The sequence below is a fragment of the Xiphophorus couchianus genome, chromosome 5 (genome assembly GCF_001444195.1).
Source record: "Xiphophorus couchianus chromosome 5, X_couchianus-1.0, whole genome shotgun sequence".
NCBI lineage: Eukaryota > Metazoa > Chordata > Actinopteri > Cyprinodontiformes > Poeciliidae > Xiphophorus > Xiphophorus couchianus.
Genome location: NC_040232.1, coordinates 9,371,676 through 9,399,089, shown reverse-complemented (window position 1 = coordinate 9,399,089; position 27,414 = coordinate 9,371,676). Strand labels below are relative to the sequence as shown.

The 27,414-nt window shown below is 42.7% G+C and overlaps 4 protein-coding genes across 4 annotated transcripts; 2 read left to right on the top strand and 2 right to left on the bottom strand.

Annotated features, from left to right (window-relative positions):
• The first annotated feature begins 1,862 nt into the window (after positions 1-1,862).
• LOC114144052 (hydroperoxide isomerase ALOXE3-like) lies at positions 1,863-10,710 on the top strand. Its single transcript, XM_028016514.1, has 14 exons — positions 1,863-2,439; positions 2,651-2,855; positions 2,957-3,038; positions 3,235-3,357; positions 3,438-3,541; positions 3,722-3,888; positions 3,968-4,111; positions 4,573-4,776; positions 4,866-4,952; positions 5,030-5,199; positions 5,968-6,089; positions 6,166-6,266; positions 6,649-6,819; positions 10,144-10,710. Exons 1-14 carry the CDS (start codon positions 2,296-2,298, stop codon positions 10,321-10,323), a joined length of 2,004 nt encoding a protein of 667 aa, XP_027872315.1. The 5' UTR covers positions 1,863-2,295; the 3' UTR covers positions 10,324-10,710.
• Positions 10,711-15,076: 4,366 nt separating this feature from the next.
• LOC114145078 (trichohyalin-like) lies at positions 15,077-17,874 on the bottom strand. Its single transcript, XM_028018454.1, has 2 exons — positions 16,744-17,874; positions 15,077-16,014 (listed from the first exon to the last, which is right to left on the bottom strand). The coding sequence occupies exons 1-2, from the start codon at positions 17,872-17,874 to the stop codon at positions 15,610-15,612; spliced, it is 1,536 nt and encodes a 511-aa protein (XP_027874255.1). The 3' UTR covers positions 15,077-15,609.
• Positions 17,875-19,771: 1,897 nt separating this feature from the next.
• On the top strand, positions 19,772-25,118 carry LOC114145076 (peroxisome assembly factor 2-like). The gene is made up of 8 exons (XM_028018452.1): positions 19,772-19,779; positions 20,514-20,612; positions 20,709-20,770; positions 21,937-22,045; positions 22,142-22,258; positions 23,122-23,199; positions 23,653-23,792; positions 24,009-25,118. The coding sequence occupies exons 1-8, from the start codon at positions 19,772-19,774 to the stop codon at positions 24,143-24,145; spliced, it is 750 nt and encodes a 249-aa protein (XP_027874253.1). The 3' UTR covers positions 24,146-25,118.
• On the bottom strand, positions 24,959-27,004 carry LOC114145195 (histone H1-like). Its single transcript, XM_028018657.1, has one exon. The coding sequence runs from the start codon at positions 26,522-26,524 to the stop codon at positions 25,904-25,906; it is 621 nt and encodes a 206-aa protein (XP_027874458.1). The 5' UTR covers positions 26,525-27,004; the 3' UTR covers positions 24,959-25,903.
• Positions 27,005-27,414: the final 410 nt, after the last annotated feature.

Below are 27,414 nucleotides of genomic sequence, written 5' to 3'. Positions count from 1 at the left end.
GGCTCAACTTCTCTAGGACTTGTAGAGGTCTAGATGGGAAGAAGGTCAGGCTATTGGCCCTACGTCACTAATCATTCAAAGCGTCATGACGGACGTCGGAAGTGAGGATCTGGAGTGTTGAACTGAGCGACTGAAGTTGATTTTGTCAGTCTATTCCTGGCTTCTTCTTGTTCGAGTTGAGTTCATTTGTCTTTGCGCGTAACACACCTGGTTGGGGCTCATAAATGGAGGTATTTACAGAAGCGTGAAACAGCTAGCTACCTCCTCCCTCCTGACGTGTTGACCAAATTACCGACTTTGACTGAATTCACACCAAATGATTTATATCACTATGTCATAAACAGCGGTTCCCTTTACACCGGAGCAGCATTAAAAACGTACAGAAGACGCTAACCAGTTTTTTTTCTTCGTACATGCTAGGCTACAGGACGGTGGGGGACTGTTTCCATGGTTACTGACGGTTAGACGCGTGCCTTCTCCATAATGCGATAGTTGATATCTTTCTAAGCATACATACATATAAAGTATATGGAGGTTAATCTCCTTACCTTGTAAAAATAAAAAATAAAAATCCCCGGTTACACTGCCTGCCAACATGACCATAATGGTCAAGTTTTTTTTTTTGACCGTAGTGGTCAGGTTGGCTCCTATCCATCGCCGCCGCATCTTTCCTTGTTAAAAGTTATGAAATAAAATGACAAGTTTGTTTTTCACCCCTGTCTTTTTGTGCAGCCGACCGCGCAGCACCCTGTGACCATTTTTACTTCGAAATCAACTAAATAACAGCGATGTTAGGCTACCAGATGTGCGGGGTTTAAGGCAACGCATTGATAGTTTTGACGTCCGTTATGGCGGAGCGGGCAGAGTTTCGAAGAGAGTGACGTCACGTGTAAAGGGTCAATAGAAAAATAAATAAAAAGGAACAGAAGTCAGTGCAAAAGCCTTGGGAAGATAGAAAGACATACTGTGTGTAGAAGGATTCCATGCTGGTCTGCCTGAACTTGGCCCATAAAGCCATTTCGGATCATTTCTCTTGAACTCATTTCTGTACATCATAAAATCTTTGCTTAATCAGCAGGAAGCAGTTTAACTCCCGAGTTATGTTTTTAGTAACTCAAAAGTTCCTGCTCTCACAGAAAGTCCAGTAAGAGGATGTTGGATAAATTGTATTTTTAGTAATTATCAAATATTCGTTGTATCATGTAGCCTTGTAGGAGCGGTTGGAGATTTGTAACTGAAAGCATATCTCCGTCTGCTCTCCTCGCGAGAACAAAGAATTTAACTCTCTTGTCTTTCCTATGTTTGTTTAAATTGTTTTAATAGGTATTTAGACCTGACAGAGGACCTCACTGGACCCAGCTAAGAGTAGGTTTTATGTCTCTGTCAGTTTGACCTCGTTTTCCTTGTTCTCACCCGCTGTGATGCCACAAGGTTAATTTTGCTGATTTTACTCGTGTGTTTGAAGAGGAAAATACAAATTTCCACAGCGCTCCAATGTAAAGATGTAAAACAAAAATTTATTCCACAGTTTTTTGCGCCATCCTTTGCAAGAGCAAAATTCCAAAATAACCTCCACAAAACAAACTATGGTTGGAAAACCGTGTGGCTCTGTCGATTTTACTTGCAGCGCCTTTCCTTCTCTCTGCTACCCTCTTACCGTCGTTAAGGCACACCTCATTTACATAAATTGCAAAATGGCCAATTAAGTTATAAAGCATACAAACTTAAAATTAAACACTTATTCACAATAAAACATTATGAAATTAGCTACATGCAATATAATACTGATACCTAAACCTCAACAAATGCACTTATTAAATTACTAATTAAACAAATAAGTTTTGACAGTAACTGAATTTTTTGAACATTAACTTGGCCTCCACACCCGCATTGCCCCATCCAAGCTATATGCTGAGGAAGGAGTGATCCAGTCAAACCAGCTTCTGTTGAGCAAATGTTCTGAAGAATGAAATTTCAGTTGAGTGGGAGTTATGTGTACATTTCTGGGGTATTTCAGTTGACGTTTTTATTAGTAACTATTGGCCAATATGACTGTTTCAACCAGACCAACCCCACAGTAACTGAGAGTATAAAAAGGCTGATCCACTACCTGGTCTTATATCAGCTACATCAGCTCAAGCAGGACTTCAGAAAATCATCTTGGTCAAGTTGAGGCAAGTAAGAATTATCTGTTGAACAAACAGGTTTGTATTGATGCAAGCCATAATTTCTCCTGAGATTAATGTTGGTTCTTGGTTGTTTCTCTGTCTGGTTTCATCTGTTCTCTAGGAAAACATGGTGGACTACTCAGTAACCGTCTACACTGGAGATGCTGCTCATTACAGCACTTTCCATAGTTTCTACATCACATTGGTGGGGACAGATGGTGAGAGTGACTGCCAGAAGCTCAGCACCTGGGTCCCATCCTTTACACACAATGTAAGGCTGAAAACTCTTTCTCCTCATCTTCAAACTCTACACTTTTCATTTTGCTTTCAGTGATTTAAACCCTGACCACTCTCTGATATGCTCAGCCAAAGCAGGCTCTTTCATAAGTTTGGTTCACTCCACTGAGGTTTCTCCTCAACCACTGGGATAAGTTAGTTGAATCTTGGGGAATTCATTTGAGATGTTTTCCTTGTTTTTTCAGCCGTATACTCATAAGGTGGAATGCACCAAGCCACTTGGTGACCTTTTAGCAATCATCATTCAGAAGGAATACCATATCGTGTTCTCCAAAGGCCCGTGGTTTGTTGCTAAGGTGGAGGTGAAATCTCCAATGGGAGACATCTACCAGTTCCCGATCTACAAATGGATCACTGACTGCAAGGATCACTATTACCAGGAGGGATCAGGTTGGTTCACGTTGAGCACCTTGCAGAGAAGGAATACACTGACAATGTGAGGAAGAAAAAGCTCCAACAAATTTTATTAAATAACACTTTTCCTTCTTTAGCCAAGTTTTTCAGTCAAGAAAAGCAGAACATCACCAAATTATGTTGGACAAAAGATCTTGAAGAACAGCGGGCCCTCTATTGGTAAGAACCATCCAACCCTTTAATCCTTTATACCTGCTTATCCAGCCTGCCCCATCAGCAAGGGTTAATAAACCCTCTGAAAGGGGAAACATTTCTATAAATGTAGCTCTATTACTGAACATCATCAGTCATCCTGAAAACATGACGTTGATTTCTCCTTTTCTAAAACCAGTTGTCTCTTTTCTGTTTGTCTTAGCTGGGATCAGCTTAAAGATGGATTACCACACAACATGAAAGCAGAGTCCTATAGTTCACTGCCTCTTGATGTGAGTTTCTACAAGATCAAGGAAATAGAGATGGAGTACACTGGAGCTAAAGCGTAAGATTTCCTTCCCTGGTTTTCCTCCCATCTTAAATGGGTTTTAATTGTTGAACTTAATGATTATTTCCATTGTTTAGGCTTCTTCAGCTAAAACTGGCAGAATGGGCTGAGCACAAGACGAAGTGGACTAATATTGAAGATATAAAACATCTGTACTGCTGCCATCGCACTGAAATATCTGGTACTACGTCATCACTAAGCATGTTTCTGGTTCTGGTAGACACTTCATCATTCACAAATTCACAAATACTGATTCCAGTTTCAGGAATGGCATTCTGTACTTTGACCCAAGGGTCTTTGCAGTTTGGTCAGATTTAGACAGCAGTGAAGGATGTTTGTTAAAACATGAAATCTTTTTCAGATTATGTCTGTCAGAAATGGCAGGAGGACTCCTTCTTCGGCTACCAGTTTCTGAACGGAGTAAACCCGATGATGATCCAGTGCTGTAAAACTCTGCCTGAGAACTTTCAAGTGACTGATGAGATGGTCTTCAAGGATGGGAATCAGAGTCTGACAGATGAGATGCAGGTGGTTATCTGATGGTGAGTCATGTTTTTAGACTGTTAAGCCTCCTGGTAACTAACTTTCTGCTGAAATTTACAAACAGAAAGGCAACATCTTCTTGTGTGACTACAAGATGTTGGATGGAGTGAAGGCAAACATCATCGATGGGGAGCAGCAGTATCTGGTGGCTCCTCTTGTTTTGCTGCACAAAACTCCTGATGACAAACTGATGCCGATTGCAATTCAGGTGAGGTATTCGTCCAAACTTAGGTGATAGATTAGATAGCCCTCATTTGCTATCAGCGTAGCTCTAAGTCAGGGAACTTTGCTCAACATTTTCAAAACTCTCCGATATGCTCAAAAAAGTAAAGTACAAGTCAGAAAAGTCAGTTAAATTAATTTCTTAGAAGTTTCAGTAAGAGATTCTGCAGTATACATAAAAAGGTATTTCAAGTTTAAGTCATGCATCATTAGTATATAGGTGGGGGAACTGCTGTATATCTGACAACTGAAGTTCTTTCTTAAGTCTGCATCAATGACAGTTTGTGAGATGAAACTCATTTCCCTGGACTTAAGGTGTATATGCATTGCTACCTGGATCTGCCTTAGATCCGTTTTACATTTTGTACTGGTTCATTAGCATAGATCACTTTGGGTCATCAAGTGGACCAGAATGATTGTGGATCATTTTCTGTGCTCATCCTGCAGCTGAAGCAGATTCCAGCAGAGGACAACCCTGTATTCCTCCCCACTGACTCACGGTGGGACTGGTTGTTGGCAAAGACGTTTGTGAGAAATGCAGATTTTAACATGCATGAACTCAGTTCTCACCTGCTGCGCACCCACCTGCTGGCTGAGGTGTTCGCAGTGGCTCTCCTGCGCCAAATACCCATGATGCATCCTCTCTACAAGGTATTGGGAGCTCGTTGGTTGATCATTAGTTTGAATGTTTTCACACAAAGGTAACTCTGGTGGCGTTGCTAATAAATGATCTATTCCAGCTTCTTATGCCTCACACTCGCTACACGCCGATGATTAACTTCTTGGCACGGAAACTTCTCATATCTGATGATGGTGTTTTCACCAAGGTAAGTAAGGGAAATCACTGAGTCAGAAACTATGTCCACACCTACATCACTAAGTTACAGACACTCTCTCCCCGTAGTTTGCCTCTTCTGGTGGTGAAGGGATGTTCACCATTCTGCGGAAGGCGCTCTCCTCCATGACCTACAGATCCCTCTGTTTACCGGACGACATCTCTGACCGCGGGCTGGAGGATGTGCCCAACTTCTTCTACAGAGACGATGGACTGAAGCTGTGGAACATCATCTACAGGTACAGACCGTTTGCTTTTAACCCTGAGGTAAAAAACAACAATCAACTGAAAGTTCTGGTCTAGAACAAGAATTTAAATTATTCTAAAGTGAAATAAGTTGTTATTTTCACTTGATACTGTGAGTAAAAAAATGGAGAAATGTGGCTCTTTGACTAGGTAAGGACAGTTTTTTTTTCTTGCATAATGTGAAATAATTATTTGGTTTAAATTGCAGCATTAAGTTAAAACTCAATTCAAGATCAATGAGCTTATAAAACAATGTTTAGACAACTTGTCTGTTGTTTTTAAATCAACTTCATGAACTTTAATTTCTGAGTTGAAACCAAAACAATTTTCTTGTCGACTTAAACTGCATTTTCAAGGCAGCAGGTGGACTTTCATTTTCTAGTTAAACCACCTTCACATGTTTTAGAGTGTATTTATAAAGTCCCTCTGTGATCTATTGAGGCTTATTTTTGGAGAAAACTGCACCTATAATTCAACCTCAAAGCAGGCAACCACTGTAAAAAAAAAAGGAAATATGATGAAGCTGCCATAGTCCTTGGGTTTACTGTGAATACAAAATGTTAAACCCTTTTCATTTCTTCTTATAAGTTAGAATATAAGCAAGTGTTGACAATTTTGCTCAAAAAATGATAAAAAGTTATATACATTTTGAAAAGTATTTTGGAAAATGTTTATCTTTCTTTTATAAAACATCAGCCTGGCTTTGGGCTGATGTGCTGAGTGTGAACTGCAGCAGGACTGAATCCTGAATGTTCCTACAGCTTTGTGAAGGGAACCCTCCAGTATTACTACAAGAGCGATCAGATGGTCCAGGAAGACCAGGCCCTGCAGCAGTGGATCGGTGATATATATTCACATGGGTTCCTTTCTGAGAAAAACACAGGTCGGTAAATGTTTTCATCCTGGCTTGAACAGTCGGCTTTCTTTCAATACTGAACATGACTTTAACTAATTTCCAGGTATTCCAATAAGATTCGACACAGTAGGCGAATTGGTGAAGTTTGTCACCATGGTGATCTTCACCTGCTCAGCACAGCACTCGGCTGTGAACACCGGACAGGTGAGTTTCTCGAACTGCTGAAGTTTACGTTAGCTTGTTCAGGAAGTTTCTGACTGACCATCTAAGTGGAGATTCACAGGGATGGTTTGGTATTCCTCCTGGTAGCTGTAGTAACCATAGAACCATTTCTGCTGCTTACTGATTATTTTCTATGTGGAAAATTTTTGTTTTTGGCCAAACTGATTAAATGAGCTAATAGATAAATTATCATAGGATCACATTTAACATTACTCTTAATTATGGATAAAAAGATATGTTTCTTGCATATCTGATGTATTTTTATTCTAACTGTAATCATCAAAGGAAAGTCAAGACTCATCTAGTCAAACAGAGCATCTTGCAGCTGGATCTGATTGGTGTCTGTTGGGTTTGGTTCCTGCAGTATGACTTCATTGGCTGGATGCCCAACACCCCAGTGACCCTGAAATGTCCACCACCTTCCAAAAAGGGAGAAGCTACGGAGGAAACGCTACTGGACACGCTGCCTTCTATAGATGTCACCGTGCATGGGATGGCCACAGTTTGGCTGCTCAGCAAGGAGTCCACTGACGCTGTAAGTAGCCCTGGTTCTGTTAACATGTCTCCAACTGATACCTGATCTCCACCAGTTGGTTCTGGTCACAAACACTGTGTGATCCCGCCAGGCGGCAATAACGTTGACATTAACCCCATCAGATTCTGACAATGACTATGGTCTGGCCCCAATGCTCGCACTTCCACCCTTGTTCTGCCCTCCAGCCCTTCAAATGCGCGTTTTTGTTGAAGGGTTTGAGTGCGTGGTCTCTAGCACCGCCCCATTTGGGCCCTTGATGCACACTTTGGCCAAGACGCAACCAGGCGGACTTTGGCAAAAACATTCCCCTGCATGTAAGGCTTTTAATTAAAAGGCGGAAAGTATGCCCACGTCGGGCAGGAGTGGGCATACTTGTTGCTCCCCATCTCGGCGCCTGTACGTTGGGGTTTACCCCGGTGAACGAGAGGGTAGGATCCCTCCACCTACGGGTGGGGGGACAGGTTCTGACTGTCGTTTGTGCTTACGGGCCGAACGACAGTTCAGATTACCCACCCTTTTTGGAGTCCTTAGAGGGGGTACTGGAGAGTGCTCCTCCTGGGGACTCCCTTGTTCTGCTGGGGGACTTCAACGCTCACGTGGGCAACGACAGTGAGACCTGGAGGGGCGTGGTTGGGAGGAACGGCCCACCCGACCTGAACTCGAGCGGTGTTCTGTTGCTGGACTTCTGTGCTCGCCATGGATTGTCCATAACGAACACCATGTTCAAGCATAAGGGTGTCCATATGTGCACTTGGCACCAGGACACCCTAGGCCGCAGTTCGATGATCGACTTTGTCATCGTTTCATCGGATCTGCGGCCATATGTCTTGGACACTCGGGTGAAGAGAGGTGCGGAGCTGTCCACTGACCACTACCTGGTGGTGAGTTGGCTCCGGTGGCGAGGGCGAAAGCCGGTCAGACCTGGCAGGCCCAAACGTGTTGTGAGGGTCTGCTGGGAACGTCTGGCGGAATCCCCTGTGAGACGGAGCTTTAACTCCCATCTCCGGCAAAACTTCGAACACGTCCCGGGGGAGGTGGGGGACATGGAGTCTGAGTGGACCGTGTTCCGTGCCTCCATTGTCGAGGCGGCCGATCGGAGCTGTGGCCGCAAGGTTGTCGGTGCCTGTCGCGGCGGCAACCCTCGAACCCGTTGGTGGACACCTTCGGTGAGGGATGCCGTCAGGCTGAAGAAGGAGTCCTATCGAGCCTTTTTGGCCTGTGGGACTCCGGAAGCAGCTGATGGGTACCGGCGGGCGAAGCGGCATGCGGCTCGGGCGGTTGCTGAGGCAAAAACTCGGGTGTGGGAGGAGTTTGGAGAGGCCATGGAGAAAGACTTCCGCACGGCTTCGAGGCGATTCTGGTCCACCATCCGGCGTCTCAGGGGGGGGAAGCGGTGCAGCACCAACACTGTTTATAGTGGGGATGGTGTGCTGCTGACCTCTACTCGGGACGTTGTGGGCCGGTGGGCAGAGTACTTCGAAGACCTCCTCAATCCCACCAACATGCCTTCCACTGAGGAAGCGGAGCCTGGGGACTCTGGGTTGGGCTCTCCAATCTCTGGGGGCGAGGTCGCCGAGGTGGTTAAAAAGCTCCTCGGTGGCAAGGCCCCGGGGGTGGATGAGATCCGCCCGGAGTTCCTTAAGGTTCTGGATGTTGTAGGGTTGTGTTGGTTGACGCGACTCTGCAATATCGCATGGACATCGGGGGCAGTTCCCCTGGATTGGCAGACTGGGGTGGTGGTCCCCCTGTTCAAAAAGGGGGACCGGAGGGTGTGCTCCAATTATAGAGGGGTCACACTCTTAAGCCTCCCTGGCAAGGTCTATTCAGGGGTCCTGGAGAGGAGGGTCCGTCGGATAGTCGAACCTCGGATTCAGGAAGAGCAGTGTGGTTTTTGTCCTGGTCGTGGAACACTGGACCAGCTCTACACCCTCAGCAGGGTCCTGGAGGGTGCATGGGAGTTCGCCCAACCAGTCTACATGTGTTTTGTGGACTTGGAGAAGGCGTTCGACCGTGTCCCTCGGGGAGCCCTGTGGGGGGTTCTCCGGGAGTATGGGGTACCGGGCCCTTTGATACGGGCTGTCAGGTCCCTGTATGACCGGTGTCAGAGTCTGGTCCGCATTGCCGGCAGTAAGTCGGGCTCGTTTCCGGTGAGAGTTGGACTCCGCCAGGGCTGCCCTTTGTCACCGATTCTGTTCATCACTTTCATGGACAGAATTTCTAGGCGCAGCCAAGGTGTTGAGGGGATCCGATTTGGTGGCCTCAGGATCTCATCTCTGCTTTTCGCAGACGATGTGGTCCTTTTGGCTTCATCAGATCGTGATCTGCAGCTCTCGCTGGATCGGTTCGCAGCCGAGTGTGAAGCGGCCGGGATGGGGATCAGTGCCTCCAAATCCGAGGCCATGGTCTTGAGCCGGAAAAGGGTAGAGTGCCTTCTCTGGGTCAGGGGGGGTGTCCTGCCCCAAGTGGAGGAGTTTAAGTATCTCGGGATCTTGTTCACGAATGGGGGAAGAAGGGAGCGGGAGATCGACAGGCGGATTGGCGCAGCGTCTGCTGTCAAGCGGGCGTTGTACCGGTCCGTCGTGGTGAAGAGAGAGCTGAGCCAAAAAGCGAAGCTCTCGATTTACCGGTCGATCTACGTTCCCACCCTCATCTATGGTCATGAGCTTTGGGTCATGACCGAAAGAACGAGATCGCGGATACAAGCGGCCGAAATGGGTTTTCTCCGTAGGGTGGCTGGGCTCTCCCTTAGAGATAGGGTGAGAAGCTCAGTCATCCGGGAGGGACTCAGAGTAGAGCCGCTGCTCCTTCACATCGAGAGGAGCCAGTTGAGGTGGCTTGGGCATCTGGTCAGGATGCCTCCTGGACGCCTCCCTGGTGAGGTGTTCCGGGCACGTCCCACCGGGAGGAGGCCCCGGGGAAGACCCAGGACACGCTGGAGGGACTATGTCTCTCGGCTGGCCTGGGAACGCCTCGGGATTCCCCCGGAGGAGCTGGAAGAAGTGGCTGGGGAGAGGGAAGTCTGGGCCTCCCTTCTGAAGCTGCTACCCCCGCGACCCGACCTCGGATAAGCGGAAGAAGATGGATGGATGGATGGATGGATGGAAATATAGCAATGGGTTTTTCTTTTTTGATAATTGTGACCAGAACCTCTGCTCCATTCGGCCATCATAGAGCAGTATGACAGTCTTTTTGATTATGTGCATTAATACAGCGCCCTCAACATAATCATCAAATATCACAGATGTATTTTTACTCTGACCTGTATGTAAATAATGACTGAAACCATGATGGAAACCAGACCGAATGTTCCTCTGATGTCAACAGGAGTATCTGGGTAACTACCCAGAGAAGCGGTTTATTGAAGATGTTCCCCTGAACAACATAAAGGTCTTCAAAGAGCAACTTCAAGAGCTGAGTCTGCAAATCGAAGCCAGAAACAAACAACTTGAGCTGCCTTACACTTACCTGGACCCGAAGGTGGTGGAGAACAGCGTGAGCGTGTAGGGTTGGATCCTTCATCGGTTCTGGTTAAGTTAATCCTGAACTAGACAGCATGGTATAAGTTAGGGTGATTCTGGGTTGGTGGAGGGAAGCTGCTGCTGGTTATCTTAGAAAACTTAAATGATTGTAATAAGAACCTTGTGTTTCTGTAAGAACGCAGAACCAGCAGGAATTAATTGTGACCTTTGAAGCTGTTTGGAATAAAATAAAAATAACATATATTCTGATTTTTTTATAGTGATTTTAGAGCTGCAGTACTGTCTTTCATGTTTGGGAGCTTTTCAACCGCAGCTTGATTAATGGCTAGAGATATTATTCTGATGTTCATTGTTCCAGGGAATTGAATAACATGTTGAACTTGATTACTTAATAAACTGATTTTAAAATGGCTTCATTAGAGTCTGTCTGGACCTTATTGGGCTTAAAGTTTCAAGTTATATAACTTTGGGCATTCATTTAACTCAAGGAAGATATTAGTCAGCTGATTCTTTGCTGGCCAATTTATTAGCAGAACTAAGTTAAATTTTTATTAATATTCATGACATTCATATTTGCCAAGTTAAACTAAAATATGAGGCTACAGAATAAGAACAGTTTGGGAACAGAGCCAAATGTACCACCATTAGCATGCTCATAGGAGTCTCTTTACATCCTGAAACGTAAGTTTGCTTTGACTCTGAAATAGTGTTTAAATGTGTAAGGAAAAATCTGCAAGAGGGAAAAAGTACCGTACCAAGCAGCAGAACCGAACCCCAGGAACATAATTTCACATTGCATTCATTCCGGTGCCAAAGAAACCTCAAGTCACCTCTTACAACGATTACCGGCCTGTGGCACTGACTCCCATCATGATGAAGTGCTTTGAAAGGCTGGTAAAAGAACACATCGTCTCCAGACTCCCCCTCCACATTTGACCCGTTCCAGTTTGCCTACAGCCGAAACCGCTCCACCGAGGACGCTATCTCCTCCGCCCTACACCTGAGCCTGGCTCACCTGGAGGAGAAGAACACTCATGTGCGGATGTTGTTCCTGGACTTCAACTCAGCGTTCAACACAATCATCCCACAGCATCTGGCAGGAAAACTGGGACACCTGGGCTTCAGCACCCCCCTGCGCAACTGGCTGCTAGACTTCCTCACCGACAGACCTCAGTCAGTCCGGATCGGACAACACACCTCCGATGTCATCACCCTCAGCACAGGCTCCCCTCAGGGCTGCGTCCTGAGCCCTCTGCTGTTCACTCTGATGACACACGACTGCGTCCCCAGGTTCGCCACCAACCACATCGTGAAGTTCGCGGACGACACAACGGTGGTGGGCCTCATCAGAGACGACAACGACCTGGACTACAGAGAGGAGGTGGAGCAGCTGGTGGACTGGTGCAGAGACAACAGCCTGATCCTGAACGTTGACAAGACGAAGGAGATGATCGTCGACTTCAGGAAAAACCGGCCCAGCCACGCTCCACTGCTCATCAACAGCTCGGCTGTGGAGGTGGTCAGCAGCACCAAATTCCTGGGGGTGCACATCACTAACGACCTCAGCTGGACTGTGAACACCACGTCTGTGGTCAAGAGGGCACAGAAACGTTTGTATTTCCTGCGGAGGATGAGAAGAGCACACCTGCCCCCGCCCATCCTCAAGACGCACTCTAAAACTGGTCTCCACTTTATACCTTGCACATGTACAGAGCTAAATAACTTCTATGTTACTGTCAGTCCTGCACTTTATATTTTATATTTAGATTTATATTCATATTTTATACTGTATTTTATTTTATTCTGGAGTAACCTCACAACATTGGAACCTCAACACACTGTCCTGAGCCGTATGCAACGAAATTTCGTTCTGTATACACCCTGTGCATGCAAAATGACAATAAAGTCAGTCTAAGTTTAAGTCTAAGTCTAAATGTTCTTGGCTCAGCCTTTATAACAATAATATATACAATATGTATATATGATTACATGCTGCCTGATCATATTAATGTTAGGGACTACTCACAGTAGTTATCAGTAATAATTTACCATGGCAGATATGGTTAATTGCTATATTGTGATCAGAAGTTCTTGGCTCAGAGTTTTAAGTTTGATTCCCTTTTGCAGATTTTCTGTGTGATTCTAAATTTCCCACCAGTGACTGAGAGCCTGGATTGGTGCTGCAGCTGCACGGCTGGACGAACTGAGTACCTTGAGATTTTCCTTTGAATAAAAAAAGAAAAGAATAGTTCTTGTTTTATTATCTAACCCTCTTTACTATTAACAAAATTGTGGAGAAAAAAAGGTATTTTGTGTCCAAAGATATTGTACACACAGCTGTGTAGAGTCTGTGGGGGTGAGGTGGGGCACAAAGCCTAAATCTGATTGGTCAGTTTGCTTTTGTTTATTTCACGGGTTGGCGTTTTTCTGTAAGCTAAACATGAATGAGTGGAGTTTGAACCTCCCGTAGTTCTAAGATCCCACCTGAGCTTCTTACAGTGTGCGGTTCTGGCGGGTCGCCGGTTTATTTGCTTTTTTGAGGTTTCGCCAACTGAATAACTGACGGGTCACCCGCTGGCCGACACCAGCAGATGCGCTGGGGGAAACCCTGGATATATGTATAAACATCAATGACTCCTGGATTTCTGGGCTTCTGACCCTTTCTCTAAGGGAGCCCAGAGACCCTGCGGAGAAAACCCCTCCAGGATAACAAGGCAGTTCCCAGGAGGGGCACTCTCCAGTACCCCCTCCAAGGACTTAAAAAGGCTGGGTAAACAGTCAGAACCCGACCCAAACCCGTAGGTAGAGGGAGAGGCTGTCCTCTTGTTCACCCCAACGCACCAAGACGGGAGGCAACAAGTCAGCCCACTCCTGCCCAGCGCCTCTCACAAGGCGCAACTCCAGGGTGGGGAAACATCCAACCCGAAGAGTTTTTGCGGCGCTAGTGGCTCGTATTTTTCTGACAGCAGGCAGACAGGAAGGAGGGCGAGGAGAGGGGGCAAAGGTCATCGAACCCGCGACGTCCATTTCGAGGACTAAGGCCTCCAAACGTGGTGCGTGCTAACCCCCTGCGCCACCACAGCACGCCCCGAGTCCGACTATTTCTAGCCGGAACACATCGGCTCTTTTCGGGCTGAGCCCGGCCGGGCTCTGTGGGTTAAAGCCCGGCCACCAGGGGCTCCCCCAACGTGCCCCACCCCCAGGCCTGGCTCCAGGGTGGGACCTCATGTACGGGCGAGCAGAACCACTGTTTCCAATGGTCGTTTTCATCATAAGGGATCTTTGGGCTGCACTTGGTCTGGTTCCTCACCTTGGACCTGTCTGCATTGGGTGGCCCAACCAGAGGCATGAAGCCCCGACAGCAAGACTCCTAGGATCACTGGGACACTCAAACCCCCCCACCACGATAAGGTGGCAGCCCATGGAGGGGACGTGTAAATGTGTGTGTGTGTGTGTGTGGGTGTGTGTGTGTGTGTGTGTGTGTGTGTAAATATGAAGTAACCTGTTAATTATGTAAGACAGAGAGAAAATGAGAGAGAGAGAGGAAGAAAGTTGTTTTATAAGATGAGGAAACAAACTCAATGTGGTGGGAAGCAAATTCTGACCTTGGGTCCAGTTGTGAGGTGAAATGTATCTTTGTAGTTTTACAAAAAAGATTTTTAGGCTCTAATAAAGTTTTTAGGCCGTTATTTAACAGGCTGAACAGGAAATTGGGAGGAGAGAGAAGGAAATGACATGCAGCAGATTCCCCAGGACTGGGAATTAAACCCAGGTTGACAAACAAAACCTAGAAGTAACGTCCTAAACAAAACATAATTTACAGTTTTACTGTAAATCTGGTTAAAAAAATAACTGAATTATTCATTTCTTAGCCCCTTTTCCTTCTCTTTTATACAAGCAGACAGAACATAAGCTCAACAACACAAAAGCTTCATATTTATAACAAAGTATTGATCTAAGAATCGATTTCTTCCTGTAGTGGAAATGATTTCTGATTAAGTTCTCTGTTTTCATACTTTCATGGATTGTTCTTCTTTTTACCTTTTCTACAGTTTTTCATGTTAAATTGCACTTTTTTGTTAAGTTTCTAATATTATCTTGAATCTGTATTTCTAAATAAAGACTAACTGAAAGATCCCACAGTAACTTTTATTTTTGATAAAACCTGTTTTTTCTTATAACAAACAAACCAGATAAAACAAGTCTGGGCTTCTTCAGGGTCCGGAGTATTAAATTATGATTACAATTATCATCTATTACTATGTACAGATTAAACTCTAATCTTCATTTAACATCCTGGAACCTGAAGAAGTCCAAACCTGTTAAATTAGCTTTTTTATGTTTGGTATAAAGAGAAAAACAGGATTTATCAAAGAAAAACCGGTGAATGGACTGAACTTGTGTCGTGCCTTGCTAGTCATGTTGACCACTCAAAGCGCTTCACACTACAGTCACATTCACACCGACATGCAGGTTGGAGGGCAACTTGCCGCTAAGTTCCCCGCCCCGGGGCAGCTCAACATGTGGCTGAGGAAGCTGGAATCGAACTTACAACCTTCTGGTCACAAGACGACCACTCTACCCACTGAGCCACAGTCGCACTAAAACAGCCACTGCATGATCCTTTTGCTAGTCTTCTTTAAAATACAGATTTAAACAGTTTAATGAGCTACAATTCAGTGCAATTTAATATAAAAGTGAGTAGAAACGGTAAACTAAAGGACAAACCATAAAAGCACAAATACAGTGAAAATAAACAGAAATTATTCCTATTAAAAGAAGACATTTTAATTCTTAAATCAATACGTTGCTATAAAAATTGAGCCCAGTGTTGTTGCGGCGCTAAAGCAGCGAAGGGAAAAGGGCTAACGTACGGCTAATTCAATTAATTTGACAAGTTTAACAATAAAGCTGCACATGTGTTTGGGGTTTCTTCAAATCTTTGGGGGCAATTTGCAGTGACCAACTGACCTGACCGACATGTTTTAGGAGATGTGGGGGGAAACCGGAGCACCCGGAGAAAACCCACGCAAACACGGGGAGAACATGCAAACTCCACACAGATGGTGTCTGTGAAGACGCAGCGCTAACCGCTGCACCACCGTGCTGCCCACGTTTTTTCCAATTGGGTTGGGAAGGGATCTATTTTCTAGTTTGTCAATGGGGGGAAAAACTTTTTAAATTTGGTCTTGACGGAGCGTGGCATGGCGCCCCGTTCACAGAGGCTACAACCTCCATGCCTTTGATTCCAGTCCTTGGTTCGTCTCCTGCACGTCTTTCTCCTTCTCTAAATCAATCAAAATCAAGAACTTTAGACATGATCTTGATTGTCTTTACTCGTTTGTTTGTTTTTTGGCTTCTTACATCGCAGAAAGTTTCGTACCTTCTTCCAAAAGGAAATTTTAGATTTTTTCCTTTTACCATCTGGATTGTCCAAATCCTCCAGGATGGTTTCTCCAGCAACCTCAGTCTCTTCTGAGGATTCTGGATCAGTGGAAGAACCTGGTAAAGGTTCTCCTGAGAGATCCTCCTCTGAAGAAACCTCTTGATTTAAGACTTTAACTTGGTTCTGTGAGTTTTCGTCCTTCTCTTGGGAAACCGTGATGGGTTGTTGTTGGAAACCTTCTTCCTCGGCTCTGAGACTGTCGGCCAGCAGTAGATCGTCTCTTTCTCTTTGTAAATCATTTTTGTAAATCTTCTGTTCGTATGTCTCAACCTGTTGCTGTATGTCCATAATGTCTCTTTCATATCTACATTTTAGCTCCTCGTAGAGAGTGTGAATCTGGTCCAGTTCATGCAGCATTTGCTTCTCCCTCTTTTGCCGAATTGAGATTTCTCCTGACATTTTGTGGAGGAGCTCCTCCTTCTCAGCTCTCATATTGTCCAGAAGCTTCTTGTTCTCCTCTGTTTTCTCCAGGTGAGCTTTTCTCTCCTGCTCTACCTGATGCTGGTATGTCTCGATTTCTCCTGACATTTTGTGGAGGAGCTCCTCCTTCTCAGCTCTCATATTGTCTAGAAGCTTCATGTCCTCCTCTGTTTTCTCCAGGTGAGCTTTTCTCTCCTGCTCTACCTGATGCTGGTATGTCTCAACCTCCTGCTGTAAATCCATATTGTCTCTTTCAAATCTACATTTTAGCTCCTCTTGCGAAATGTGAAACTGATCCAGTTCGTTCAGCAGCTGCTTCTCTCTCTTTTGAAGAATAGAGATTTCTCCTGACATTTTTTGGAGGAGCTCCTCCTTCTCAGCTCTCATATTGTCTAGAAGCTTCTTGTTCTCCTCTGTTTTCTTCAGGTGAGCTTTTCTCTCCTGCTCTACCTGCTGCTGAAGTTTTTCGACTTCTTGATTCAGCGCAGAATGTTTTCTCTCTTGGATAAGCTTTTCTTTCTTTCCTTTCTTTGAAAGAGCAGCTTCCTCCTGCTTTACCTTCTGTTCGTATATCTCAACCTGCTGCTGTATGTCCATAATGTCTCTTTCATATCTACATTTTAGCTCCTCGTAGAGAGTGTGAATCTGGTCCAGTTCATGCAGCATTTGCTTCTCCCTCTTTTGCCGAATTGAGATTTCTCTTGACATTTTGTGGAGGAGCTCCTCCTTCTCAGCTCTCATATTGTCTAAAAGCTTCTTGTCCTCCTCTGTTTTCTCCAGGTGAGCTTTTCTCTCCTGCTCTACCTGATGCTGGTATGTCTCGATTTCTCCTGACATTTTTTGGAGGAGCTCCTCCTTTTCAGCTCTCAGCTTGTTGATGAGCTGCAGATTTTCGTTGTCTCTTTCTATGTTGGCATCTGTCGCATGTCTCACTTCCTCCTGATATCTATCCATGTCTTGCTTCAATCCAGAAACATCCCTTTCGTATTTACAATTGAGCTCATTGTATGAACATTTCAGCTGAATTAATTCCTCCTGCAGAAGTTTCTCACTGCCTTGCAGGAATTTGATCTTTTGAGACATTTCTTGATACATTTCATCCTTTTCAGCTCTCAAGTTCTCCAACAGCCGTTGTTCCTCACTAAGCCTTGCTTCATCATACTTTTGTGTCTCAGCCTCCTGCCTCAGCAGAGCATCATCTGCTTCATACTGGGAACGCAGCTCCTCGTATGAAGTCTGCAGTTGGTTCAGTTCTTCTTGGAGGGCCAGACTTTTCTTTCTCTCAGCCTGTATTTCAGCTACAAACGCTTCCCGGCTGAGGAGGTGGGCCACCTTTAACTCCTCAAAGTCTTCTTGCAAGTTCTTCTTCTTCATGTACTTCACATCGTTGTGAACCTTGGAAGCAATGACCGCTGCGTTAAGGACTGCTGGATCGCTGAACTTCTCTAGTCTCTCAAGTTCCCTCTTTGCCTCCTTGGCCTCGTTGATAAACGTTTCTTTGAGAGCTTTCTGCTTCTTTAACTGGAGTTTCGTCTCTTCCAGCTCGGCCTCCAGGTGGGCCAGTTTCTGGTTGTCTTCAACCCTCCCGGCTCTCTCCATTTCCAGGGCGTAGCTGAGTTCTTGGATTTCCCCGTGAAAGATTCTCGGGTGTGCAGGAGGGAACCTGCCTTGGGGGTTTTGCTGACCTCCCCTTCTCGCGTGGGGTCCCATCGTTCCACTGCGGTATCTCGGCATATAATGAGACATTTTCTCCTAAATACAATCACTAAAGTTGTCGATCGGTAAACTACCTTAAAGAGCTTTGCGCACGTCTGAACTGGTCAGTGATATTGCAAGCAATGAAAAATATGCAGAATTGTGTTGCATACAATTCTGCAGTTGATGACATCACAGACTGCACCGCCAGTGACATCACAGAGTCTTCCTTTGCTGGTGGTGTGACATCATTCCACCACCAAATATCTCACTCTTTATTCTTGTTTACATTCAAAATAGTCCATGATTCACTCGTTTTATCCCAAATATCAGGGCATCAAACTCATTTCCATTTTGGGCCAAAATCTGAATGTTCATACAGGGCCTGTTGCACCAGATCGTACTGATAAAAACCAATTCAGTTGTTAAAATATCAATATATAGGTGTTTCAGCATTCAATAATTCTTAAAATAACATCATATTGAACATCTTTTCACACTAATCAGTCCATCCAGGATTGTTTTTGTGGTTTTCTGCAATCATCACAGATTTTGTGGTGCTAATTTAGAAATATTTGTAAGGATTTTTTACGATATTTGAGCTAATATATGATGTTAAATGTTTTCTTTTATTAATCACTCTATCGGTCATGCACTATAACTTGACATCAAGCAAGGCTGAGACAGCGGTCACCAAATGTTTTTGGCCAATTTTGAGAAAAGGTTTTGATAAACTCAGAAAAAATGTGGGGATCTGTTGATTTTTGTGGTTATTTATTTATAACAACATGAAAAAGTAAAAGATAAAAACTATAACTATTGATTTCTAAATCTTGTTGAAAGTTGGGTCGGATTGATTAAGCCTTGTTTTTATTATCAGGCTTAAGACTCAAAAATTGTAAATGAGCGATAGTTGTACTAGTATTGTTGTCATGTTTATTGTTGTCATAGCAACTGAATAACAAGATGGTTGTCAGTTAAAATAAAGAAAGTTGTAATCTATATTTTCAGTTTGTTTTCATTAGCTTTTTAAAGGCACAATGTCGTTCTTATTATAAATAGTTTTTCTCCATTAATTCCCGTTTGTACTTATATCAGCAGAAATGTTTCAGTGTTTATTTTGTTTCAGTGTTTGTTGTTTTGTTATTTTGCTAGCAGCAGACGATGCTAGCCCATATGTGAATGTAGCATTACATTATGTATTGTAGCTGCAGACAGAACAGCTTCTGTACATCAATCGGACCAGAGACCGCTCCAAAAGCAGGAAGTGAACTACAGTGCAAGGCATTCTGGGTAAACACAATCAAAACAAATGTGCTAGCCTAGCGCTAGCAGGAGAAATGGCTTATATATATAATTGATCATAATAAGCAGTTGCTGAAAAAAGTCTTTTAAGAGGAAGGAATTATTAAACAGGACATTTTAAACCATTTTTACTGCATTTAGAGCCGCTAGCATCTCCATATGCACTCCATGGAGAATTTAAATCTTTAAGGATTAATTGGCTGAATCTCAAAATAAAATATCCTCAAGCTTGACAGTCTTCAGTTTTCCTTGCTGATGTTTACGATTGTAACTCAGTGGGTTCTCCCAGTTTGTCTGAAACTGGGACACACTGATAAATAAAACCAGAGTGCCATGCAGTTTGCTTTCACTGTCGATGTTCTGAGCTAAAGCAAATCTTTCCATTTCAGTTCAACCACAACAAGCACAGAGTATTTCTGAGGAGGTACAACGTTTATTTTTAGATGAGTTTTGTTTTTAACTTCTGTTTGGCGTGTGTGGGAAAAAAAAGGAAATGATGGGTCAGTGAGTTGTGATGTGAACATTTGCTGATCCTGAATGCTGACTCACTTTGTTTCATTGTGTGTTCAGCCGAGGACTGTGGCAGGTTTCAGAGGAACGGTCCGCTATGCCTCAGTAAATGCCCACAAGAACAAGGTCAGTCTTTCCTGCTTCCTCGTTCGACTTTGGAGTTTTAGCATTTGAATTAAAGGGGAATTGGTATGTAAAACCAACTTTTCTAGAGCTCTTCATCATATTACAATGTTATTCCCTCGTCAAAACCATACCTGAAGTTTTGCTTTGATTTTTTCATGCATGTTTGAGAAATCCTTTAATCTCCGTGGCAACCATTCAGCTGTGAAAAACGCCTGGTTGGACCTAGCCCCTCCTCAGAGCGTCCGCCCCACAGAGCAGCCCTTTTCCACTCAGATCATTCAGACTAGCTAGCAGCAGTTAGCAAACACCTGGTGGAACTGCACCTCTGCTGAGTTTACAAGTTACAGTAGTAAAACTGTTAACAAGTTAATAGAGGAGCCATGTTGCAATGAATTCCTGAAGGCGCAGTTCCAGAAAGGACAGAAGTTTTAAAAGAGACAGAAGCCCAATTTAAAGGAGTTAAGTTATGAAGTAAAATTTCTTTAAAGTCATTTTTCTTTAACAATGAGTTGTTTCTCTGCCATTAGCACATTTATGAGCGAGTATATGAGGTTGATTGACAGTGCTAAGACCCTCCTCCTGGCTCTGATTGGTTGTTTTTGGCTGGGAGCGGTGGATTTCTTCAGACATTAGCAGCACAAGGAGGAAGTGGAAGAGATTGATCTTTTCACAGGTAATCTGTCTCATATTAAACTGTCACATTGTGGTGCCAGTTTTAACAAATTTGTGAACTTTGGGTACGGACCGCCCGGTACAGGAAAGACCCTGCTGGCCAAGGCTGTGGCCACCGAATGCGCCATGACCTTCCTCAGGTGGGTTTACGTCATGTACCAGGTGTGAACTTCCTCTTTTTATTTCTTTAAATGCTGTTTAATTGTTTCTTAAGCTGCGGCTCTTTTCTGTTTCAGTGTCAAAGGTCCAGAGCTCATCAACATGTATGTGGGTCAGAGTGAAGAAAACATCCGAGAAGGTTTGTGTCTCATCTGTTCCTGTCACAGTAAATCAATTATTTAAAACCAGCTGGACAATTTCCATTTGCATGATTTATTGTTTTTCTCTTTTATCTCTTTCTACTGGTCTGGTGCTTTGGTCTCAATTAGCCATTTTTTAAGGTCAATTTTGTTTACAGAGACTTTATATTCCATTTTATATGTTTTATTGTTTATTTAGCTTGGATATTTAAAATGTTATAAATTCCAGTGTTAAATGTTCATTAAGATTTGAAGATTTTTTAGAATGTTTTTGCATTATTATGCCATTATTACCATGATATTACTTGAAAATTGTCTCAAAACAGCAATATTATTGTTTATTGCAATGACTTCTGGAACAATTTATCGTCCAGCAAAATGGGTTATCATGACAGGCCTCGTCTCATCATTTGATCTAATCATCACTGCATCTTTTGTATTTATTGATGAAATTTGTATAGTCCCGTCATTTTAACCATTGTTTATTTTTTCAAGACAAATTACTCATTATCCAGGAACGACAGCTGGAAAAACGACATTTACAAAAATGTTAATATGCATTGTCCCTACCAACTAAATTAAATTTAGACATTTTGCTTGGAAGATCTTGATGGTTAAAGGGAATATTTGTCTAGAAGGAATAAATACTTTGTTCTTCTTTTCCATTTCAATTGTTTTGATTCATGTGTCTTATTACCTATCAAAGTAAAATGGCTGCCTTACAGCCGATTGTCCAGATTCTTCATAATCATGTTTACTTTTACGATGCTCACTCATCTGTCCCATCTTTGGAAAAGCTTGTCATAGTCAATCTGCCCATTTTCTGATTTGACAATAATTTCATACGTGTCTGTTTAACTTATTAGAAGGATCTTTTTTTAAAAATCCGTTTTCTGTTTAAGACAACAAAGTGGGCTGCGTGTCTTTTCTAAATGAGAGAAACAATCCAGGGGACATTGTCAGGCCCAAAGACTTTTTTATATCCAAATGTTTTGAAATGATTTATCCGCTTTGTATTTATTCGTTTCACATTTTAAAGATTTCTAAGTTGTCTGGTTTATAAATATATTTAACTCTTCGTCACTGTTTTTGCAGTTTTAGATCTTTTTTGTGTGATCTTGATGTTTCATCCTTTGGTCTTTTGTAATGTTTTGTTTGTGTTCAGTGTTTCACAAAGCGCGCTCGGCTGTTCCCTGTGTCGTCTTCTTTGACGAGCTGGACTCTCTGGCGCCCAACAGGGGGCGCAGTGGAGACTCTGGAGGAGTGATGGACAGGTGAGCGTTGACTTCAGTCGGGAATCTTTCTGGTACCTTCTCTCTGTGTTCTGCTTCATGAACATAAATAAATCTGATCTTCTGTCCTCTGGTCAGAGTTGTGTCTCAACTGCTGGCTGAACTGGACTCGCTGCAGTCGTCTGCCGGAGTTTTTGTGATCGGAGCCACAAACCGTCCGGATCTGCTGGACCAGTCGCTGCTCAGACCCGGAAGGTTAGGAATAATCAAATAAGTGATGATAGTGTTCATAATGACAAAACATATTGAGATTAATTAATTATTGAAACAATCATCAACTAATTCAGCAATCGATTAGTCGCTAACTGGAACACACAGACTCAAAAAAAGGCATTTTGCTTAAAGAAAAACAATATTCAGAGCAGTAATTCAACCGAAACTGTATAATATATGTAGAGAGAGTTTACATTTGAGATAAAAGCACTTGTGTGTAAAAATGTTTTACCCAAAACTCCTCAAGTGGCATAGTTTTAGCATCACCCAGTTCAAATTTACTAAAGCAATGTTGCTGTTGCATTTCAAAAAGAAACTGAATTATTTGTTTATTTGCATCTTTTACCTTATTCTGAAATTGTACTAAAAAGGCTGGAGTGGTAAAATGAAAAATATGTAGAATTTGCCTTTTTATGTGATTAATCAGATAAAAGACAAATTTCAGATAACCATTTAAGCCACTTAACAACTTGGATGCAAAATGTGAATAGTTTTTATAATTTATTTTACCTAATTACTGCTTTGAATATGATGTTCTTTCAGCAAATTGACTTTTTGGAGTCTGTTTGCCTCAGTTAATTAATTGATTACTAAATTAGTTGACAATTGTTTCGATATTCGATTGATCATGATTAATTGTTTCAGCCCTGAAACATGTGGATGTTGCTAATGCTAACTCAGCAGACTTTGACATTGAGGTGATTTTTTTTTTCATTAAACTTCCACATTTTGTTGATCATAACTGCTTTTTCGTAAAAGCAATAAAAGGGTAAAACATCCAAGAGGGTGAATACTTCTTTATGCAGAGATGAAGTATGAACTTCTCTTGGACTCTGTCTCTGCAGGTTTGATAAACTGGTCTATGTTGGGATCAATGAGGACCGCGTCTCCCAGCTGCAGGTTCTCCAGGCCATCCTCAGAAAGTAAGAACAGTCCTCTGAAGGCAAGAGGAAAATAAAATGTCTGCATCTGCAACATCAACTTATCTGTGCTGTATGACAACGTATTAGGGCCTTTGGACATAAAAAATAAAGAGTAAATTTCCACCAAATCTTTTTTTCTGCGTTTCTGTGAACTCTGGAATGATCTTTTTTTTTTTTTTCTAAAACGTTTATGAACTCAATCTCAAAAGTTTTTTTTTTTCAATCAAATTTTCAACTTTTTCAACTCAGAAATTTTCTTTTTCTGTGTTTTGGGGGAAATTTACTCCTTTTTATTTATTTTATATGAGGTTTATTGTCATTGTACAGTATTTTCTCTACAATGGCCCTAATACACCTTCGTATTGGTATCATTTTTGGTGCTTTAAGCTAAAATAATAATAAAAAAAAACCAGACTCCCAGTTTGAGTTGAAATGTCTTCACTGTGTGTTTAGGTTCCAGTTGGATCCGGCTGTGAATCTGCAGGACGTGGTGGATCGCTGCCCGACTCGCATGACCGGCGCCGATCTGTACGCTCTGTGCTCAGACGCCATGACGGCGGCCATCAAGAGAAAAATCCAACAGATCAACGATGGTAAGAACAGAAAAATGGCTTTAAAAGGTTCTGTAAAGCCTTCATGGCATTTTTTAAGGTAAGAGCTACACTAAGTTTATTTTGGAACTATTTATGTATTTTATTAGATTTTTTCCTTTCTCATGTCCACATTGTCTTTGCCTTTGTCCTCTCTTTGTTGGTCAACATCAGCAGTTATTCCCTAATAATCTGTAATCTCGCCGTTCTGTCCTCCAGGTCTGGATTCAGAGGACTCTCCTGTCCTCCTCTCTGCAGAGGATTTCTCTTCTGCTCTGAAAAACTTTAGACCTTCTGTTTCCGAAGCGGAGCTGCTGCGGTACCGGAGCATTCACCAGGAACTCTCCGGACAGTAGAAAACCTCTGTGAGGCGTTTCATCAGGCGTAGCTGCTAAATGTAACATTAAGACAACGTGCGAGTTCTGAGTTGACGCTTTTCACCGTTTTGATTTTTCTAACATGTAAATGACACGAAGAAAGAAGCGCATGCTAATAAATCAGTGAAAAGACTTTAAATATTTACTGTGGATATCTCTTCTTTTTATTTTTATTTTCTAAATGACTTTGAAATGGTTACATTGAATAAGATTTCCATTAATATTTCAAATTAAGAGAAATAAATATTTTTGATACTGATATTTGACACTTTTAGGTCAGTTATAATTACTAAAATTATTTCAGTTTCCCAAATGTCACAATAATTATTTTTTTAATTAATAATTTAAGCATCAGTGATTTGATCTTGTATCATTTTCCATCCAGTATAAAAATGCTAGAGTAAAAATCTAAATTATATAATTAGAAAGTTGCCTCTTAATACAGGTTCACATGGCAGAAACATTTTTTCTATGCTTGTTTTTTTTTGTGTGTTAAATAGAGTCCGAATTAGCTAATTTTTCAGGTTACCACACTTGTATTAAGCCAACATTTATGTATTAAAATGTTTTATTGGTCTAATTGTAAATATGATGCATGTTTTTTTCTTTAAACTTTAATAGTGAAAATATTGTGTTAAAACTGCATCAGAGCAAAGTAAAGCTAAACGACGGGGAAAATCAATCAAATGCAACAAATGTAAAATTTTATTTTAATTTTTAGCAAAGGTACTTTTAAGTCTTAAAAATGTACTGTATTTTACAGGAAAGTTAAACTCGCACAACGATTTGTAATACGAACAAAATTGATAATTTATTACAAAATATAACACTCGTCAAGAAAAGACCAAACTTCACAATGTAGAAACTGTTGCTGAAAACTGAAACCGACATTCAGTTTGACTGAATTTACAACAGCGGAGTAAAACTACACTGCAATTACAAAAATATTCAATTCAAACAACGTCCTTAAAAGAAAACGAATAATGGCATTTTTCTTTTAAACGTCACTGTGGAGCAAAAATAATGAAGCTGCAAATCTTCAACATAATGACAAAAAGTTACAGTATTTGTGATTTGGACCAATTTTAAAGTAAAATGTTAAACTAAACTTTCGTACATGCTGAACTGTGATGGGTGACTTTCAAAAACAAAACCACAAAACAAAAATTTACGTTTTGTAAAAAACCAAACTGCAACAGTATCAAGTGATGATGCATCATAGCAACATGAAATTAATGTTTTAACATTGAAAATCTCAATGAGCGAACACATCTGTAAACACCCCGTAAATTACATTCAAAATGTACAGAAAGATACAACAGTGTACCAGGACCAGCAGAGAATAAATGCATTTCTGCTAACGATGTTTGAAAACTCAAATTTGCTAGAAAAACAAATCTAATTTTGAGATTACTCAGAAATTATTTTTTAAAAACTCGGACATTTCAGAAATTTAAAAAAAATTCGACTTTTGGAAAGTCCCTCATTAGCAAAAGGCGAACATTTCTAACTTTGGAAAACAAAAAATTATTCAAGATTTGTTTTCTAGCAAAATTTGAATTTTGTTTTATCTACAATGGCCCTAATATGCTCTCATACTAACTCAACGTAATCGCAGAAAGAAGCATTTCTCTTCATGGATAAAGTTTGTTAAAAGTGACGGAATGAGCTCTTATGTGTTGAAGTGTTGGCTCTTAAAAGAGCCTTTGTTTAGCTGATGTCTGACAGGGATGGAGTTCACTTCTTGGCTGCTGCCTTCTTCACTTTGGGCTTAGCGGTCTTCTTCGCTGGAGCTTTCTTAGCTGCTGCCTTCATAGGGCTCTTAGTGGCCTTCTTGACCGCCTTCTTAGGGCTCTTCGCTGCCTTCTTGATGGCTGCTGGCTTCTTGGCCTTCTTAGGAGACTTCTTGGCAGCAGCAGCCGCAGGCTTCTTGGCTGCTACTTTCTTGGCCTTCTTGGCCGGCGCCGCTGCGGGTTTCTTGGCCGGCGCCGCTGCGGGCTTCTTAGCTTTAGCAGCGGGTTTCTTCGCGGGCTTCTTCGCCTTGGTGTCGGCCTTGCTGCCCATCTTGAAGGAGCCGGAGGCCCCGGTACCCTTGGTGTGGACCAGGGTTCCCTTGGTGAGCAGGCTCTTGATGGCGGTCCTGACTCTAGCCTTGTTTTTGTCCACATCGTATCCTCCGGCGGCCAGAGCCTTCTTGAGGGCGGCCGCCGACACGCCGCCTCGCTCCTTGGAAGCGGCCACAGTTTTCACGATCAGCTCGCCGACGCTGGGGCCGCTCTTCTTGGGCTTGGAGGCCTTCTTCTTGGCCGCTTTGGCCGGAGCGGCGACGGGCGGTGGAGCTGGAGCGACTTCTGCCATCTTCTGTTGGCGATTCAACGACAGTCCGAGTAGAAATGAGAAACCCGGAGCAGCGCGCTGCACTTAAACACACCATGAGAACCGTGGAGACTCAACCGTGTCCGGGGCTCCTCGCAGCAACATGGACGGCTTCTCTTTGTGTTTTCTCGGCGGCATAAAGCAGCTGAAATCTCCGTGTTTTAGCAGCGCTGCGGGCCGACAGTGAAGCGGCTCCGTCGCGGACTAGTTTCTCTTCGTGTTCAGCTTCTGGAAATCTCTGAGGCTTTCTGCTCTTTGTTACCGGAGCCTGAAAACTGCACCGGTTCACGGCGGAACACGATGATAATCGCTGTGTTTTCCGTCCTTTCTCCTCGTCAGATCCTATCATCCTCATCAAATACTGTCTGATCGCTTCCCGACATGTTCATGTAAAGCCTGGGAATAAAAACAACCAGCCGCTGAGTCTCATTTCGTCCTAAAATGAAGATATTGTAGCAGCAGCAAACACACTGATGATGGCGTCTCGTGTTATTGCCAGACTTCCTAGCAGTGATAATCAAAGTCAGATTTTCTGCTCTTAACATCTGAAATTAATAATAAAAAAACTTCTGGATTATAACAGAGCTTGAGCTGAATGTTGGTGTCTGGATAAAGTATTTTCTACACTTTGTCAGGGCTTTACAAAGTTAGTCTGAAACAGAGTATTTGTGTTTTTAGCTTCCTTTATGTGCCTGAATAAAATGTGACTTAAACGTATACCTTCAGTTGTTTTGCTTCTTAATTATCTCCAATTTAATCTCTTTTTAAAACTAAGCTGGTGATTGTCACATTTTCTATTATATCCTGAGATAAAAATGAGGGTTTTAATGAGACTTAGTTTCATCATTGATAACTATCAAGGCTCTCACACA